General features: G+C 36.9%; 1 protein-coding gene across 2 annotated transcripts in view; it reads left to right on the forward strand.

Annotated features, from left to right (window-relative positions):
- GABRG2 (gamma-aminobutyric acid type A receptor subunit gamma2) overlaps window positions 1-20,270 on the forward strand; it is a 79,184-nt gene that overhangs the window by 19,073 nt on the left and 39,841 nt on the right. For both annotated transcript variants that reach the window (XM_028527818.2, XM_028527819.2), the window contains exons 2-6: window positions 5,246-5,397; window positions 6,635-6,702; window positions 8,812-9,032; window positions 12,081-12,163; window positions 14,898-15,035. In XM_028527818.2, coding sequence (XP_028383619.1) covers window positions 5,246-5,397; window positions 6,635-6,702; window positions 8,812-9,032; window positions 12,081-12,163; window positions 14,898-15,035 — 662 coding nt within the window. The remainder of the gene's footprint in view (window positions 1-5,245; window positions 5,398-6,634; window positions 6,703-8,811; window positions 9,033-12,080; window positions 12,164-14,897; window positions 15,036-20,270) is intronic.

The following is a 20,270-nucleotide window of genomic DNA, read 5'->3' on the forward strand; positions in this document are numbered from 1 at the left end:
TGGAATTTACAGTCTAGTAATGGAGACAGACAATAAACGAATCACTAAATACACATTATGACAAATGCTAAGAAGCAAATTAAGGACTGAATAGGGTACACGAAGGCGGGGTGGGGGACAAAGGTAGATAAATGGTAAGGGAGGACCTTCGTGAAAAGATGGTGTTTATGTGGGAAATTGAAAGGCAAGAAGGAATAAGCCAAGCTGAGTGTTGTTTTGGAAGCTGGAGAGAATGAAAGATTGTCAGCAGAAAGAACAATACAGGCAAAGGTGCTGGAATTCGGCCAGCTTTCTGAAATTCAACAAACTCTCAGGTAACACCAGGATGTAAGGAACGATGTATTCTTCTGTTACTGACGCTTAGGGAGTGTGAGGTTCCCAACCAGACTTTACAGCCTGATGAGAATTTGGGGGAGCAGGGGATCCCTGTGAGTGCATTACAAGGAAGGAATAGATTTTACACTATACAGCGGAGACCACAGAGCAGCAAGTCCAATGTGCAGGAATTTTTAATAGAACAGTTTGAAAAGATCTTATTTTGCTGACATATATGTCTTGGGAGATTTATTTTGACATCTAAAACACTCCACATTTGACTCATTGCACCTGTGAAATAAAAGCAAGTCAAAATTTATACCAATGAAAAAGTATTAATAAAATTAATGGCTCAAAGGAATCAAATACTAATCATTTAAAAATCTTTCAAGTATAAAAAATAGCAAATGAGTTTTCCAGTTCTGGCCATATTGAACAAAAAGAAAAAGGACTCATGGACATGGACCACAGTGGGTGGTTGTGGGGGGAGGGACGGGGTACAAGGGGACTTAATGATAATGGAAAAAACACAATGAAATTTTAAAAAATAAATTGAGTTGTTTATTCTACTATTTACCTACCTATGTCAGGGAATATATATATAATATAGGAATATAGGAATATGATATATATTCCTATGTATTATGTATATAATACACAAATTCAGTCTTTATGAAGCCAAACAATGGATTTAAAGATATCTGAATGAAATGCTTTATATCTCATCCAGACGTTTGCTGTTGTACACCCTGGGTTTTATTTATTGCATCTGTGGGAATCTGAAATGCCTGAATTAAAGTTTATAATCCCATAACTGCATGATTAATCTTCACAGTGCCAAATATCCACAATATGGACCAAATTCAAATATTTGGCATCTCCTATATATTTTTTTCTTTCTATTAAAGATTTTCTAATTTCTATATTTCTTTTTTTTAAGATTATTTATTTATTTATTTATTTATCTTTAGAGAGGGAAGGGAGGGAGAAAGAGAGAGAGAGAAACATCAATGTGCAGTTGCTCAGGGCCATGGCCTGTAACCTAGGCATGTGCCCTGACTGGGAATCAAACTTGCAATGCCTGGTTTGCAGCCCATGCTCAATCCACTGAGCTATGTCAGCCAGGGCTAGAGTCTCCTATATTAATGAGAGCAATCGCTCATTAAACTATGTCTATCCAGTATTCATTATTTTTCAAAGCCACTTATGAGTATTTCTCCTAAATATTAGTTTTATTTCTGATTGCAAACACAAATTCACTACATGTTTGTATTCATGCATAAATTTAAACCATGAATAAAACTGTAAAGATGAAAATTAAAATGAATAACCTAACTCACAACATGGTGATTCTGACTGAGGTCTAAACTAGGAACCTGTATTTTACCAGTGCTCACCCCAGCATGTGCACACACACACACCAGAGTGGGAACCACTGATTTAAGCATTCTATGCCTGAGAGTCTCAAATTTTAATATATACATGAATCACCTGAAGGTTTTATTGAAATAAAGAATCTGATTTAGGAGCCTGGGTGGGGTTCAAGGTTCTGCATTTAGTATTTCTAGCAATTTCCCAGAGGTGCATGCCCCTTTTGCTGTTCAAAGCTCTTGGTCAGATAGCTTTCTAACAATTTTATGAAAGCTTTAGAACATTTTCTGGCACTGTCTTCCAGAAATTATTACTCAAACTGAAAAAAAAGTTTCCATTATGGTAAATTAATTTAAGAGTAATATCAATTGTAGTTCTTTCCTCTTATGAGATTGGGGGGCGGGAATGGTGACAACTGTACTTGAACAGCAATTTAAAAATGTTAAAAAAAAGATCATTTTTTAAAAACTGAAGGACCCAAGAAGGAATAATCACTTCTAAAGTCTATTTATTTAAATAGGTGCCTTTAGCTAGAAGTTTAAATTTCTGTTTGCTCTTAGCCCGTTCAACCGTTAAGTCAATTTTCCTGAGTCTTTATCAATTTATTTCTATACTCGTGTTCTCGTGGAGCTCACAATTGTACAGAATGGTCCGAGTTCTTCACCCCTTGACTGTTCACCTAGAAATGTGACCATTCTTGACTCCGAAGAATCACAGAGGATAAAAACGGCCAACGTTGAATGAGAGAGGCTCCTTTTCCCTTTTTTAAGACAAATCTGGGCACAATCCCAGATTATGCATCGGCCCTATTAATTTAGACATCAGCTGGAAAAGCTCTAGAGAATAAAAACTTCATTTGTAGGGGCTCATTATTTTTCTTCCTGGAAAACATCTGTTTTGAGTCCTTCGTAGCCTATATTAGACAAAAGCCGGGGAGCAGCATGTGTAGAATCAGGCTTAGTGACACAGTTGGAGCTGTTGTTGTCAACCACGGTGGGCTCTTGATAGTAATAACTGTAATAAAACTCTTTTCAAAACTATGTGCCGGGCACTAGGCTAAGCATTTAGTGAGTATTCTCTAAACCTTATGCAAAAGTGTGATATGAATACTAGTGTTAACTTTATTTTAAAAAGAGAATGTTGATGTTTAGCCAGGTTAAATACTTTGCACAAGGTCATAAAATAACGACAGGGACAAGAAGCCAGCACACACACCTGGTAATTCCTAACTCCTAAATATATGCCCTTAATTTCTCTACTCTGTTTAAACTCTCTGTGGCTAAGTAGGCATCTTAAAGTGTGAAAAGAAATGCATGACTGACACTTTTAAGTGAAATCAATATGATTATTGTTCTGGCATCCAATAGGGGATGAGATGAAGAGAATTGCTGGTGCAATTCTGGAAAGTAACATTTCTTCTAAGCAAGTATCTCTCTCATCATTTCATTCGAACTGCGTTTCCTTCTTGTTCACCAGGCAATAGCAATGTCAGTAATGCAGCACCGTGAGGCTTGGGCCATTTATTTCTTAGTATGAGGAAGTGCTTTAAGCAAGCAAACCAAACAAGTGAATAATACATATCATCTTCCCTTGAAGAAACTTTAATAGGGTGTATTTGTCTGATAGAGAGAGCCAGAGAGAAGCTGGAGAGACAAACACACAGGGAAGAAAGGGGAAGAAAGACGGATAATTTTTTTGTGAAATGGCCCTTTTGTATGACCAAATGAAACAGTAGTAAAATTCCCTTACGATGACATCTCATGTGCCAAACACGTTTTTTTTTTCCCCTCAATGATTTATTGGAAGGATTTAGAAATATCTTAAGAGAGATTGTTTTTCTTCTTAAAGTAGTAAGATTTGGGTCACAGGATTAGAGTTCCATTACGCAGGGTTCACGGGGCTCTAAAGAAAAGAGGAACTGGGGGTGGAGAGGGATTATCCTCACGGAGAACTGGTCTCTGCTAGATGAAACTGGTCGGGCCCCCCTCCTCCAACCCCTCCCCCCCACTCCATAGGCAGCTATGGAAAAGCTCCCCTGCGACTAAAGTGCAGGGTATAAACCACTACCTCTGTTGGGTGCTATGCAGATGTGTGGCTCAGTTTACATGGTTCTTTTGTATGAAGGAATATAAAAAGAGATTGCTCGCTTGCTAAGTGGATTCACGCCAGTGATTTCTCTTAAAAGTTCATCTCCCTCACTCATTCTCAGGCCAGATTAATCACTTACTAGCTTTATCATCTATCTATCTACCTGTCTATCTATCTCCAAGCTTCATATATAAAACAGAGCCATATGTATATGACTGAGCATAATTGAAGAAAGGTGATAAATGTGGTTTGAGAAAAACATATATTTTTTAATGAGCATAATATATATATTTTTTTAATTAGGGTAATGTGGCAGCGATTTGATTTCTGACAAGATCCAGTCTATACCATATACTTAGGAAAATAAAGTGAAGATGGGGTGGGACATTTTATGTTTTACATTTGTTATGTTTCTCACCACAAAGCACAGAAGTAACCAGTATGCACTGAGTGCTGATAAAAATGAAAATGGCAGCTTTTGTAAGGTTTTGCCTTACCTCTAGATATGAAAAATATAATTGTCTTGTGTGTTGTGGGGTAGGTGGGAGTGGGGGAGGGGGGATTGAACTTGGAGCAGGGGAAAGACAAGCTACAGTAACTCTACTGTAATCTTTCCAAAGTCAACCTTAGCTTCTGGCCCAACCATGGGGATTTTCTGATACGTTTGGGCATGGGAAACTGAATTGCAGCGTATTTTGTGGCATTCTGATCACTCAAAATATGTAATTTCATTTCTATGATTGTGATACATTAAGCAATAGTATGAGTTTCCAGTTTAGGAGCTTTTGCTGTAGTAAAGAGTGGTTTAAAGTCTGCAACTACATTTTTCTTCATAGTACCAGGCTCTTAACAATCAAAGATAAATGAACCGCCCTTGCTTCAGTGCAAGTGAGAGGAAAAATACACATACACACACCCTGGGGGAAGCAAAGGCAGCAAGACTGAGCTCTCCTCAGTAGTTCAATCTAGGGGGGAGAGTCTCATCTGGCGGTTTGTGGGAGTGAATCTAATTATCAGTCTCTTACTTTCATTAATAGGTGGGAGCGAGTTAACGCCTCAAAGGAAAAAGAAGTAGAAATCATGCCTGAATTCTTAGACTACATTCTGATCGTTTAAGCACCACTTTCACAAAAATAGGTTCATCAATAGGTCCTTCATGAGGCTGGGAAGATGGACAAAAAGAATATCAACCACAGAAAAGGCAAAAATAACTGGTAAGAAATAGTCTACGTATAGATGGGAAGGCAGAGCCTTCTGAGAACCTGGAGAGTACACTTTTATAGACTGTAGCCTACATCTGTGAGGTTTAATGATCTAGACTAATCCTCAGGTAGGACTTTTCACTGTAATCCATTTTAATTTTTATTCCTGTAACCTGGTTTCACTTCTCCTTTTCCACCAGTGCTTTGGGAGTAAGAGTTAACTTGGATGCAGCCTATGTGTTTCTTAACCACTATTTTTGTTTCCTCAGCCTCACTAGCCAAAAATCTGATGATGACTATGAAGATTATGCTTCTAACAAAACATGGGTCTTGACACCCAAAGTTCCTGAGGGTGATGTCACTGTTATCTTAAACAACCTTCTGGAAGGATATGACAATAAACTTCGACCTGATATAGGAGGTATGTACAAAACTTCTGTAGTGTGGTATAGACAGACACTCATAAGCAAGCCTACCACGTTAGAAAAAAGTCAGCATATTTCAAAAACCATAGCCATTTAAATGATACCTTCATTATATGTTATAAAATAGACAAAGAAATATACAAACAGCATTCCGGTTTGAAGGTAGGAGGGGCACCGATAAGTACAAATGAAGAAAGATAATTTTCAAGTGTTACATGAGAACTGAACATTCATTTTTTTGGCTAGATAGCCCAGGCAAAGGCTGTAGAAGAAAATCGACAAGTTCTTTATGAAGTGACATAAAAAACAAACAAGCCAATAAGGAGAAAGGAGATATATCCATTGCCCACTGAAACAAACAACTACAAATTCTAGTGGCAGGTCCGATGGCCAAGTCCAAAGTTCAGAGGACAGAAGTGCCTCATTGGGGTGACAGCAAGGTTGTAGGTGTGAGGAATAGTGACGACCTCATTCCATCACAGACAGTTAGGGCATGACCCCTTCAAGGAAAATGATACAGACGGGACAAATGTTGAACTGAAGCCCAGAATGACATTATGAATCTTTGTTCATTAAATGCAAAATGAAAATGGAGCACGTGCATTTGGTCATAGATGTAACACTCCATTACTTTCAGTGTCAGACCTCTTTGACAAATAGGTGTGTGTTGGGTTTCCATATGGTTCCCTCGTGTTGTCTGATTAGTCACAGAATCCACGAAGTCACCGAGGAAGATCGATTTAATGATGGCTAGAGGCATACGTGGATACAGTGGGCACAAGAGAAATCAACAGGTGCAGCTATTCCAAAACAATTCACAATACTTGTTGCCTTTTTTATCTACTTCATGCTTCTTTTACATATTTTTCTGGGTCACAAATATTTTTATTTCTATATGGGGCAAGTCAGGTTGCAATGCCCAAATAAATTTCAGGGCTTAAAGGAAAAATGGTAAAATTCAGGATATCTGAAAAAAAAAAGATAAAATCTGACTTTTTCTGGTCTGTTCATCTTTGCACAAAGTCTTGAAAGGATGTTTAGTTATGGCATTTACAAGCTGAGCAGAGATACTTCTTTGACAACTAAATTATTTAAAGGAAGCAAGTTAGTCACTGGCACCCCGTTAGTTGCAAATAAACCATTTCTAAAGTGGAAAAATAAGTGTATTTCTAGAAAAGCAGACTAAAAATTGTGCTTCTCTACATGTCCATATCTCTGTGCTCATCTCTGCAGTGAAACCGACATTGATTCACACAGACATGTACGTGAATAGCATTGGTCCAGTGAACGCCATCAATATGGTAAGATTCTAATAGTTGGTTATTAACATGTGGTATGAGGAAAATAGCAGGAAATATGCCAATAAAAAAATTCAGAAGCGAGAATCTTTCAGTTCAACTTTTTTCTCTCTTGCAATAAGAAGATAATTTTGATGATTTTTTAGGAGAGTTAAATGTGATCATATCTATAAAATTAATTTGGGTAAAATGCTATACTCGAAATTCAACAATAATCATTCCTTTGTAAGTATTGCTTTCTACAAATTAAAATACAGTGCTCTAGTAATTTTTAGAATATTAATGGTTTAGAGAAGGTATCATTTGCTTTAAATTAGAATTGTCTCCCAGAGGAAATAATTGATCAAATGTAACAATAAATGTAACTTTTTATTCTATAACCCTTTCTATCCAAATCTGAAATAAGAAACTAGATTGGAGTCTATAACAGAATAGAATAGAGTAGAACATTAACATAACTTAATATAATGTAATGTGCCCTAGCTGGCATAGCTTAGTGGATTGAGCACGGGCTGCCAACCAAAGTGTTGCAGGTTCGATTCCCAGTCAGGGCACATGCCTGGGTTGCAGGCCATGACCCTCAGCAACCACACATTGATGTTTCTCTCTCTCTCTCTCTCTCTCTCTCTCTATCTCCCTCCCTTCCCTCTCTAAAAATAAATAAATAAAATCTTTTAAAAAATTAAAAAATATATATAATGTAATGTAACATAACATAATGTAATGTAGCATAATATAACATAACTACAACTTTGAAACAATCTTCCTGTCTGTTCTTCATCATAAACTGGGGGTGGATTAAGCGGATTGGGTTAGGAAATGTGGAGGACTCCCAACCCTTGGCTCTCACATTCTAAGAATGCTGAAGTTTTCTTTTTTCAATTTTCTCATTTATCGGCGTGATCAAAATCAAATTATAAACTAACACTATATACTACTTAAATATGATAGTCAAACTGGAACTCAGGCATTCTCGATGCCAGGACTAATGGTCTGAATTCATATCATACTTCTCTTTGATTAAAGTCAATCCCTTGCCACTTAGTGGTAGATCCTTGAGCGTATTCATTACAGAGTAATTTATCATCATAGCACTCTGGCACTTTGAGACTATGCTGTGCAATAGAGATTAGTACAGTATTAAACATTATTATTAATTGGTTTATTTCCCCATGTTTGGAGGAAAAGACAACTACAGTAGTTTTAAAAAAGGAAGGCCATCTTATGCATTGTGCCGGTGTTTGCTATCTGCCGGATACAATGCAAAGCACTTCACGTGTATTCTCTTTTTGTATCCTCACACTGCCTCACAAGATAGGTTCTTTCATGTCCCCGTTTCCTTATGAGGTGACAGAGGCTCCACAGCTCCAGTTTAAGACTGCTTAAACTCTACAGCAGTGGTTCTCAACCCAGGTGGCCGCTTTCCTTGAGGCATTCAGCATTGTTCAGAGGAAGTTTTGAGTTGTTACAGCCTGGGGTGGGGGTGAGGTTGATGTTGGCGCTACTGACGTCTAGTGAGTGGAGACTAGGAATTCTACTAAGCATCTTAAAATGTACAAGACGGCCCCCACAACCAGAAATTTGCCAGCCCAAAATAACCCGAGAGACCTGGCTGGTATGGCTTAGTGAACTGAGTACTGGCCTGTAAACCAAGGGGCCGCCAGTTAGATTCCCAGTCAGGGCATAGGCCTGGGTTGTGGGCCAGGTCCCCAGTGGAGGGCACGTGAGAGGCAACCACAAACTGATGTTTCTCTCCCTGTCTTTCTCCCTCCCTTCCCCTCTGTCTAAAAATAAATAAATAAAATCTTTAAAAAAAATAACCAGAGAAACTGTGCTCTGTAGGCACCAAAGCAAACAATGGTATCAGGGCTATGATCTTTTGTCAAAATTCATTGAGACCAGTCCTTTTATCTCCCCCCTTAAAAGTATCAACTCATCTATAAGAGATGAGTGAGTCTCCTTAGCAAAGTCTTTGCTTTCTTTGGGACAATTTAAAGCCAAAGTAGCTCAGAATGGCAATGAGAACAAAAAATGATGAACACAAAAAATACGTCCTACAAGATAACCCCACTGTATTACAAATGTTGTGTTTCGCTGTTTTCTTTATCACAGGAATATACAATTGATATATTTTTTGCCCAAACATGGTATGACAGACGTTTGAAATTTAACAGCACCATTAAAGTCCTCCGACTGAATAGCAACATGGTGGGGAAAATCTGGATTCCAGACACTTTCTTCAGAAACTCAAAAAAGGCCGATGCACATTGGATTACCACCCCCAACAGGATGCTGAGAATTTGGAATGATGGGCGAGTGCTCTACACCTTAAGGTATTCTTTTGGAAGAAGATATAAGTAATTGCTGGGAATAAAACAAAGATCAACCTCTTAAGACAAAAAAGAAAGAAAGAAAGAGAAAAGTTCAGGCCAACATCAGGGTTGGCATGTTTGATCAAAACAGTATGTGACAGTACAAAATTAGTTTTTCTTTCTGTTGTCAATGAGCTTTTTCAAAGGACTAGGAATAGGTCAAACTTTTTTTTTGACTGATGTGAGAACTCATTTTCTCTTTCTCACGAGGGCATGGAACCCTGGCTGTTCTTAGACCTCCCGAGCTCTGCATCAACCCGGGCTTTTGTGCGTGTGTCCTGCAACTTTAAAATATGGAAACTAAAACATAGTCATCTTTGGGACCACCGGTTGTTATGCTTGGAAATGTCTCCGTTTCCAAGGAAACTGTCGCAGAAGGAGATTTTTTTTTGATGTGGAAGTCTGCTGTATGCTTTCTCTTTTCAGCTATACAATGGCAAGTAACTACACTGAATTCTGTCTCCCAGCACCCACCCCCAATACACTGACAGGCTGTTTGAATTAATTTATTGGCTATTTTGGAAAGACATTGTTTGGGAAAACTTGGAGCTATTTTTTATTTTCTGAACTTAAAAATAAAGTAACATTGGGAGGTTTTCTACTTATACATGCCATTATCTTAGCACTTTATACTTAGATGCATATTTTTATGCTGATGTTTTTCATTGGTGAGCACATATTATCAAACAACATAACAGATAAGTACATGCACTTACAATTCAGACATACCTGGCTTTAGGTCTTAGCTCTATACCATGCTACCTATATGCATTAGGGCATCTTTCCAAAATTTCTAGGGGCCAGCTATTTGATAGCACAGGTGTTAGTGCTAAAAGACACATCTCCAAGCTTTATTTGAATAGTAAGCTTGATGTTTTTACTTGGTTACATTTTTATGTAGAGGAATCAGATGGGAATTGAGGGGATTATTGGAAAGCAAGGCACAACTACCTCACCACACACTGCCCACCCAACTGAGCTAACTCTTAACTTTTCTTTCTTTATTTTTGTAAAATAGACAGTGATTCTTATCTTACAGAGTTATAAGGACTAGACAGAGTGATGTGTAAAGTGCTTAGACCCTGATATATAGTAAGCACAGAAGACACTAAATTTATTCATGTATATTTTTAGTGAAAGGTATAAATACGATTCTTCTAGGTCTTAGTATTCCTGGAACTTCTAGCTTCAAAATGATTCATGTTAAATGCCCTTGTGACATATACCTTATACCTTATATAATATTCAACATACAAAATAAAATACTTTAAAATGGCTTCAAACCTTTATATCAGTTAAACAGTTATATCAGTAACTAGGGAAAATGGCTATAAGTTTAGAAGAAAGTCATTGCATACATTCTGATCGCATCATGGGTTTTATTAAATGTGAGTAAGGTAATGACTGGAATTAGAATCTAGTAAAAATAAAAGTTTGTCTCATAAATCAGAGCTCAGTCTACCTTTTGAAATATTGTCGATCACACTATCTCAAGTCCCTTTATGGTTTCATAATGTTATAGCCATTTTTTAACTTCCATGGATTTACAGAATCATTATACAATATTTAATTCAGAAACCACCTCAGAAATGTCACTCACAAAAAATTCAAATTTTGAATGAACTGCCAGGCTATGCTGAGAGACGATCTTATTGTTCTTATCCATGAGCTATGGATGTGCAGTGCATAGCTATATGTATTGTATTTATCTATTTCTGCAAACTATATCATTTTCATTTTAATAATTCCAGTATAATTTAGAAAGATAGCACTAAAATATCTCATTTAATTATAATTTTACTTATGAATAAAACTAATCTTTTCTTTGGAAGAGCATTTAATTATTGAGTGGCAATGATTAAAATCTCCAGCTTTGGAGACACATGGTCTTGGAATTAGATCACAACTGTGCCACTAGCTTTGTAACTTTTGGCAAGTTCAAGTACAATAAAGCCATAATAAGATGTACAAACTGAGAGGACAATTCACCTTTACTCAGTGTCATATAAACAATTAATGTCTCAATGTTTATTAGTTATGTTTTAAGGTCATTAATTACCCTATTATATTATAGAAAAATAATCTCCCCAATTAAAAAGTATGCTAAATTGAAAAATATTTTAAAATAAAATATTCATAAGATAACATTTCATTACTTCATGATCGACATCATTATAAAAAATAGAACTAATAAATATGAAATTTAAGATATCCTCAGTCATTACCAGTATAATTTTAGAATATGTTCATTTGTCTCCAAAGGTAATCAAAACATCTGAACACCTTTAAATTTCATCCTTCCTAGTACCCCGGTCCACTGGGACCCAGAAAACCTGCATGTTTAATAAGCACCCCAGATTTAAACTATTTGAGACTCATTGGAAATATATTTCTAGTATATCTATGTTTAACATTTTCTGTTTGCCACTAGATATTTTTATACTCTATAACGTCCTAGTTAATGGCTTCAACGTGTTCCATTATAAGAATGCATAATACTCCATTGTGAAACATAGGTAATTTTAAATTCACATATAGTAATTTAAAGTTAACAGCTAATAAGCACTTACAAACAGAAGGTTCTGCTTTAATTAGCAGATAAGATCTGAGAATCATCAGCATTCATTTACATGCAAACAGTAAATGAGCTTAAGTTCTTATAACTGTTTGTTCTGTTAAGTTAAATATCTCCACTGAGCAACCTCCTGTGAGCAATTAATTCCCCCCCAAAAAATAATAATTGCATGATCCTAAGCTTTGAAAAAAATGGAGTCGAGGTCAATGTGAACCTATTGTTTGGTCTGTGAAAATGAATGGATCACTTTAAGTCTTATTTTTCTCCTGGACTTGGTAGATTTCTTCAGTGAAAATCATTTTGTGTTATAGGTAAGAATGTGAGATATACTCTCCAGGAATAAAGATGAAAAATGGGCATTAGAAATTATGCTAATGTACATTTTGAAAACTATGTCTCAAATCTTTCTACTTATGTTTCATATTTCTATTGAGATTGACAATTGATGCCGAGTGCCAATTACAGTTGCACAATTTTCCAATGGATGAACACTCCTGCCCCTTGGAGTTCTCCAGTTGTAAGTAGTACTCGTTTGCATTCTGTATCCCCTCTCACTGTAGTCTAATTGCAATGTCAATTAATTGGGAGATTCACAGAGAATGCAAAATTGTATTAAGCGGTGTTGTTCACAATGAAGATTTTGACAGTTTCTTTCATCATACCACCAGCTTGTCCCTATTAGAGTGATTCTTGCAAAAACGAACCTAATTTATCAGGAAGTATAAAAAAGTTTCATTGCAGTATAAACTTTTAATAAATTGGCAGCTGTTGCCAGGAGCCCTCTGTTGGGCTGAGAAGAACTACGAAGCCAGACCTGGATTGAACGGAAAGGGGTAATGGTGAATTACACACCCCCTCCCTCCATGGGCTCAGGAGAATAGCAGTACATTTGCTACTTATTTTCTCACCTACCTGTCAGGGCAAGCACAGATCCAACAATGTCATTTGCATACTTCAGTTTCGTAGCCCTGTTAAAGAGAACAAAATCAATAATTACCTCTTCCTCCTGGAGTTCTAGTAATACCTGGAACTAGTTATCCACCAGTGAGTAAAAGACTGATTTTTGGTGTTGTTTGGGTCTAGTTCAAATTCTGAGTCTATCTCCTTGGAGTTGAGCAAATTACTAAATCTCCAAGTCAGCCCCCATTCCCAGGTACTCACCAGAGATGACAAGATCTAACCCATCACAATATTGTTTTGTTGATGTAATGTATGTAAAATGCTTGATATGCCACTTCAACACTCAGGATTCACCAAAAAGCTCTATTTGTTTTATTATTATCATTATCACCAGACAACAGACTGCAGTAAGAACATCCATGATGATTCTAACACAAACGACCTTGCCCTTTAGTAACCTTCACAGACATTCCCTGCCTAAATCAAAAACAAGCCTCAGTTTCCCCAAAGTGCTGGCCTCACACTTGTTCAGGGCCCGTGAGGTTGCTTGCCTCTTCCTTATTGCTGGTCTGCCAACCATGCATATCAAGCAATGAAAACTGATTATAAATGTTAAGTTTTTATTTTCGTAAATACAATTGCCCAGCTAGGGAGTGAGGGAGGCTCCTAAGAGCCAATGAAGTCATAATGACCATATTATAAAAAAATCAGCGATGAGAGAAACAATCATTTGTTTATCATTGCATCCATTCCAGAGGGAACTAGAAGAAAAATGTCATATATACAGGGTGGGGCCAAAGCAGGTTTACAGCTGTTTGTATGGGAAACAATACAATAATTAATAAATAATAATACAAGAGTAATCTCTGTGTTTCATGCACTCACAACTGTAAACCTACTTTGGCCCTGCCCAGTATTTAAAAAGGTTCCATCATAAAATGTATTTCATATGTGTTGCCTCATCCAAGATTGGGGTATTTTTAAGTGCAAGCTTCCCCAAGCTTTAGGAGACTAGATTTATTTTCTCTTAATTTCTAACTGGGATTACACGTCTTCTGAATCAGCTAAAGCTTAAGAACTGGTGATTCCTGCCCCATCACGCCACCAGTTGGCAACTGTCTTCTGAGCCCAAACACAACTTAATATCACTTATCGCTATCCAAAAAAATAAATCACAGTCACATGCTCCGTAGGGAGATTCCTAATGTCATCACTCTTTTCCTCTGTTTTCACACATCCTGCCTCCCCCACTCTGCTTCACAGTACATGAGGGTCCTGCTTTCTTTTTTCTTTCTTCTTAATTAACAGATACATACCAGCCAAAGAGCTGGACCAAAAGAAAAGACAATGAGGAAAAGGAAGAAACATAAGGGATTTTATTCCAAGTAGTGAATCAGCCTCCACAATCAAGACATCGTTTCATAACATCGTTAGTAGACAACAGTTGAGATGATTTCTAGTTTTTTCCAGTCTCTCTCTACTTACCTATTTCTTACTTGAGTTTATTGTACAGTTTACTTAATAGTAATGTTTATCCATTAAAAATACACTGACTATTAGTTTTAGGAAATAAGTATCATCATCATTGCCATAAGAAATCAAATAATTTAGAAAAAAATTAAACTTGTCTGGGGTCGTGGGCTTGGAAATGGTGCCGACAGTCACTGCATCATCAGTATGCTGCCTCTTTCACAAAGGCCTTCTGAGCTCTTGGCCGAACCAGATGGACCCTTTGGAATCTGTGCACTGCTCATTGGTACCTTCCCCTTGATGTTTCTACCTCCTGCTTTCATTGTAGACTTCTGTTTATAGCAGGATAAAGTCCCAAGAAATTGAGAGAGTGGACAAAATGTAAATGGTTGAGGTTATTTTTCCCGACCACCTTCCACTCCACGTGCATGCTCTGGAGAAGAGTTTGAGTCTGCCCTTCTCTCAGTATTTTCTGTGTCTGCAGGACTCTCCCAGTCTTGCCCTGGTGGACTCCCCTTCACCATGGAACAATACCTTACATATGTATTATTTATTATATACCGACCACTTTTTATATCTTACCCAGACAATGTAAAGTGTGCGTATAGTATATATTAAACCATGTATAGTATACCTTCTACACAATGTAAGTGACTTTCAAGGATGATTTTTGACCTCATGATTTTTAAATCTAACTTCCCATTAGGATATGATGTCACTGTACTTATTTTCTCCAGGGTGAGGCTCTTTAGTCCAGGATCCTCATTAAGTCATAACTTTATCTCTCTCAGTACTTTCCTCAGTGTCTTGTTATTGGAGGTGGTTGCTACGTATGCTCATTTACAACCATTTTCAACATGTGCTTTCCCGTCTCATGGCAGATGGCTATCCTCGGGAAGAAATCGTCTACCAGTGGAAGCGTAGCTCTGTTGAAGTAGGTGACACAAGATCTTGGAGGCTTTATCAGTTTTCATTTGTCGGGCTGAGAAACACCACTGAAGTAGTGAAGACGACTTCTGGTAAGATACACTTAAAGAGAATTCTGAGTGACCGACCCTTCAAGAGCGAAAATTCTGATGTACATGATTCAGAAGGTTTTCCAGTACCCGTGTACAAGTGATACTCAGAAAATTAAAGTGTTTTAATTTTCTAGAGAAAAATATAATGGGTATTCTAGTATAATAGATAAATGTAAGTGGATTCTATCAATTCAAAGCAACTTACATTCAAATTGAATTAGTGAATTATTTGCTTAATTTCTTTAAGCAAAAATAAGTAACAATTATTTTTAAAAATATTTATTAGGTATAAGTGTAATGTTTCTTTTAAGAAATGTGTTTTATATTATATTTGAAATAGAATATTAGAATAGAATATTCTATTATAGAAAATAGAGTATTCTATTAAATTGCACATTTAATAAATAGAATAGAATATTCTAGTATATTGAAATAGAAACATTTAAAGTAATAACACAAAAATCAACTTTCTACAAATGTACAAAAATAACCATAATAAATATGGATGAATTCTCCATTCAATAATTTAATGTATTGGACAGACTCCATCACTGGATAAGGGACTGCGCTTTGATATCAAACAGGCCTGGGTTCAAATCCCAACTCCATCAATTACTGGCTGTTGATATTGAGAAAATTACTGAATGTCTCAGGGCATCGGTTTTCACAGGTGACCAATGTGGACAAAATGATCTGCATCACAGACATTCCGGGTGTAGGGGGAAAAAAGTAAAATGCTTAGAATGACATTTGGCACTTAGTGAACATTCAATAAACAGTAGCTCTTCATAATTAATATTAATTATAATTATCAAGTGTGTATAACACTTAATTGGGTCAGGACTTCAGATTTTTCAAGAGAAGCCAAAAATTTATATTTTTATATTAAAATCCCATGATTTTAATGGTATTAATTGATGTAAAAAATCCATGTGAGGCAAGTTAAACATATTTGCAAACTAGATCTGTCTTCTGGTGGCAAGTATGAATCTTCTGCAGTGCTGAGCATATACTACATACAGATTACTCCACCTTTTAAAATTAATATGACAATTTAAATATGCCCCAATTTCAAATATAAACCTTGTGTCCTCAGATTACCATCTATTCAGACTGTCTTCCCACTAGTTGAGCTGTTTTCTGTTGATTTACTCACACATACTTGATATTTTTCCCTTGGAATTTGTAAGACACGGTTTTGTGTTGACTCATTTGGAATAAGGTTTTGGTCTTTTGTTCAGAGAAAAGCAAATTTAGGACCTACACAAAGATGGAAACTTAAGAGTCTACCTCCATAAAAATTTAAAATTCTACCTTTAAGATTCTCTCATTTAAAGAGCTATCTGGCCCTAATATTATTTTTCAGCAGTTGCAAATTTCTCCTAAACATGCTTTCGTTTTGAAAAAAGGAACCTGAAAGAAGGTCAAAGAAATGCTCGAATACATTTTTTGAAAAGTTTCCTTCTGCTCCCTTATTCACTGGAAATCCTGACCACCAAGTACTAGAATAGAGTTTCATTTGGTGCCAAAGAAAGATATTCAGGATTGCCTTAGGAGTAAAGTCTTCCATCTGTGAGAGAAAGGACATGTGTAAAAATAATCCCCAAGTCTGCATGCTTCCAGAAAGAGAAATTGAGCATCAAGTTCTGCTGTATATTTATATTTCCATACTTATTCCAGCACCCTAAAACAGAACCCACAAATTCATGACTAGTCAATCTTTTGTTCAGCCATTTAGCCCAGAGCAGCATTAAAATCAAACGTTGATGAGGGAAGGGCTGGGTTTATATCACAGTCCTAACATCACTCCCTTCCCACTGTCTCATATTGAGAATGATCTAGAGTAGTTACTATCTATTAAGAGATACTTCCAGAAGAAAATGATCCACTCCCTTAAAGCATGGTAAGAAAAATCAGCAAGGTGTCACAAAGCTATTAAGCTTCGTAGGGAAATCAACCCAAACTGTGTTGGTATCAAATTAAATATTGAGTAGCATCATCTAACTGATTGCATCAGCTCCTTGTGAATTGTACTGTGGTAGTTAGCTTTCATATCTGTCTTCTCGTCCACACCCTGCTCTCTTGCTGGTTGGTGTTTAGCGTGCAGCACTATTTCACTTGTCTCTGTGAAGAGGGTTGCACTGAAACTTAAAGCCAGTGCCATGAGACAGCCTGATTCTTGTGACAGTAGGATTTGTAATGACTACAAGTTTCCACAGGGTCTTTTGTTGGATTTGTGATGCCATTCCTGCTTCTGAGCACAGCTCCATAATTAGTTAATATCTACTAAGAAGTTATGTTAACAATTTTTCTTGGGGAAGTGTTAGAATATCAAATGTTTAGCCCTTTTTCAATTCCAGCCATTAGAGCAATGTGGCTTTCTCCTAGGCTTATAGTAAATGTCCTCCTTTAAGAAGCCTTTGTGGAAACTGGGTGAGAATATTTGCTTAAAATGTTACCTGGCTGGCTGCAGGGGGTTTCTAACCTTCAGTCATATAACCTCCCCTTTCACGACTTTGTTATATCCAAGTGACTCTATTACTGGTTTCTTAGTATTTTTTCTTTGATTCATTGTTATTCATTTAAACATTTTTACAGGAAAATTCATATTAAGGTCGTAGTCATAAACCAGAGACATTTGACATAAACAGAAATTGATATAAAAATTTCATAAAAACAAATGTTTAAAAACCTTTTTTAATCTTCTTAAATTTTAAGTGCATCTATATTTGTGTTCCCCAGACTCTGAGTATGTTGAAAAAGATAGAAAGAGAGGTATCAGAAAAATGGGGGAGTACAGCTAGCACCAAAGTGACAAAAATTCTTGAGCAACTAGGGCGGAAGGAGTGTTTCACAGAAAAGAAATTTATTACCCATGGAAATTAATGCTATTGATAACCCTTGCATCCACCAACCAGATCATCCACTCACCACCATTTGTATCTGTATCACACAGGAAAAATAGTGCCTTGGTGGCAGCTTGATAAAACTTGAATAATACCTTTTCTTCATAGTCAACAAGACTTCGGACCCATAATTCCTGCTCCAAATCATCATGTTTTCCTGATTGTTCTATATCTGGTAATAGTGAGCCAGGCACGAACACTCAGAGAGCCACGTCTCTGCCTCCCACATCTAATGAATCATGAAGGCACTTATGCCTCTGAAATATCTTGTGTAACTGTCCTCTTTTCGGTTGCCACCACCACTGGCCTAGTTCATGATTTAGTCTGTTTAGATTGGGACTGTGCTGGTGGCCTATGAAGTCATGTCCCTGCTCTGTCCCTCTCTTCTATAGTGCATCATTTACATCCCAACCAGAAGAGGTAGCCTTTCTGAGTACTAACTACACGCACAGCAAGTATTTTATATAAACGGCCTACTTTAATTCTCATAATCAAAGTCATATTTGTTTCCTGTCATCAACGCTGTGGATACCACCCCGTGTTACTCCCGCTGCGGCCCAGTGCATCCTTCTGAAGCACGGCTTTTACCATATCTCAAGTTCAGCACGTGCCATTACACACCAGAGATTTGCTTCTAATATGTGAGCACCAGTCTCAGGGGCTTTCTAGCCTTGTTTTCTGTCATTTCCCAGCGTGTCATGATCTGCTCTGGTTTCCTGAATACAACTAGCCAATCCCATATTTACATGTTGAATCTCGCTCTCCGTCCTCTGTTGACAGTTTCTCCACTCATCCCCATCCTCCTTATGACTTCAAGGTTTAAATAGCAGCACTTTCTCAGTGAAGCCTTCACTGACCTTATCACCAACATGAATTCAAACAGTTTTTACGAATGTGTGTGCTTGGAGTCAGGCAGCTCACGTTTGATTACTGGCTTGTATAAATTATTTAACATATCTAAATTCAATATCACTAATATTGCCAGTTTGCTCTAAGGAGTGAGTGAGATCCTCCAATATAGAAATTTGGAGACATTTTTACTCCATAAAAATGCTTAAAATTTTGCCTGGCACATAGAAAGGACTCAGAAGATGAAAGGCATTATTAGTTATTGTTATAATCATGATTCCATTAATTACCCTCATCATCTTTTCACCCACCTTATGAAAACACTTTCTGCCTCGTGTTGCCTGGATATTCATTTTCCTCCCTTTCTGCCTACTCACTCCAATAAATCACCAACTTCACAACAGAAGCCGTTCCATAATCATCTTTGCATCGATGATGCTGGTAGCAGGGTGGCTTGCTCAGAGTTGTTAATTACTAGGTAACTGCAGAATTGCTTATGACAATTATATTGATAAAACTCTGTTTTTTCTCAATGTAATAAGCAATGCAGAATCCTAGTATGTATTTTTCCATTACTCATTGTTCCTTTTCAAGGAGAAGATTTTGTTCTTTCTGGTCATATTCCTATTTCCTGTTCACCAAATTATCTACCCAATTTTTGGTATGAAACAGAACTTTGTTCCTTCGTATTCTGACTGTGAAATGTGGGCTAGAAAAGTGAGAAAATTAGTTTCTTATGGAAACCTATATTCTTGGGATGCAAATGCCATCATTTTGGTTCAGAAATAATATATCCTAGTCTCCCTAAATTAGAATACCATTAAAACTCCCATATTGTCTTAAGCAGTGTAAACATCAGTATTTCATGAAATATCATCATAAATGTTTTTAATAAAGCAATGTAGATTAATTATTATTTACTTTCTCTTTGTCTTAAACATATTTTTGGCTTAGATTCCATGTTCTACTTATATTTTCCTGATTTTCATTATAAGAAACATATAAACATTAAAATTTTACATACCACTAAATTCATCTTACTTTTCAACAGTGACATGCAGACCACAATTTGGGAAAAGTCAGCTCTGTCCATTCAGTCCCTGGGCACGGCCAGCTGTCTAAAATCCATGCAACCCACTCTACCTTCCAACCTTTCCCTCTCTCCTCCCAGCTCGTCCTTTATCTCCCCTGAGGTTCTCTGGGTAGCTTGTCCTTCAGGTCTTCGTGCTCAATTTTCCTTATTTCATACCAAGCCCAAGTCCAAACTTCTCTGCTTATATGAGTGTATATGTTCTGGTCATATAATTCAAATAACTCACCGAAGAGGGGGGAAAAAGCTTCCACCTTCCAGGCTATGTTTTAATTAAGATGGCGTTCGACTTTTATACATCATTGAGAAGTAGTTCGGAGACATGAAAAAGGAAGTGTAAAAAAAACAGATACAAGTTTACAGTAATTTTTTTCACTGAGGAGCTTGAAA

This window comes from Phyllostomus discolor, chromosome 13 (genome assembly GCF_004126475.2).
Source record: "Phyllostomus discolor isolate MPI-MPIP mPhyDis1 chromosome 13, mPhyDis1.pri.v3, whole genome shotgun sequence".
Classification (NCBI taxonomy): domain Eukaryota; kingdom Metazoa; phylum Chordata; class Mammalia; order Chiroptera; family Phyllostomidae; genus Phyllostomus; species Phyllostomus discolor.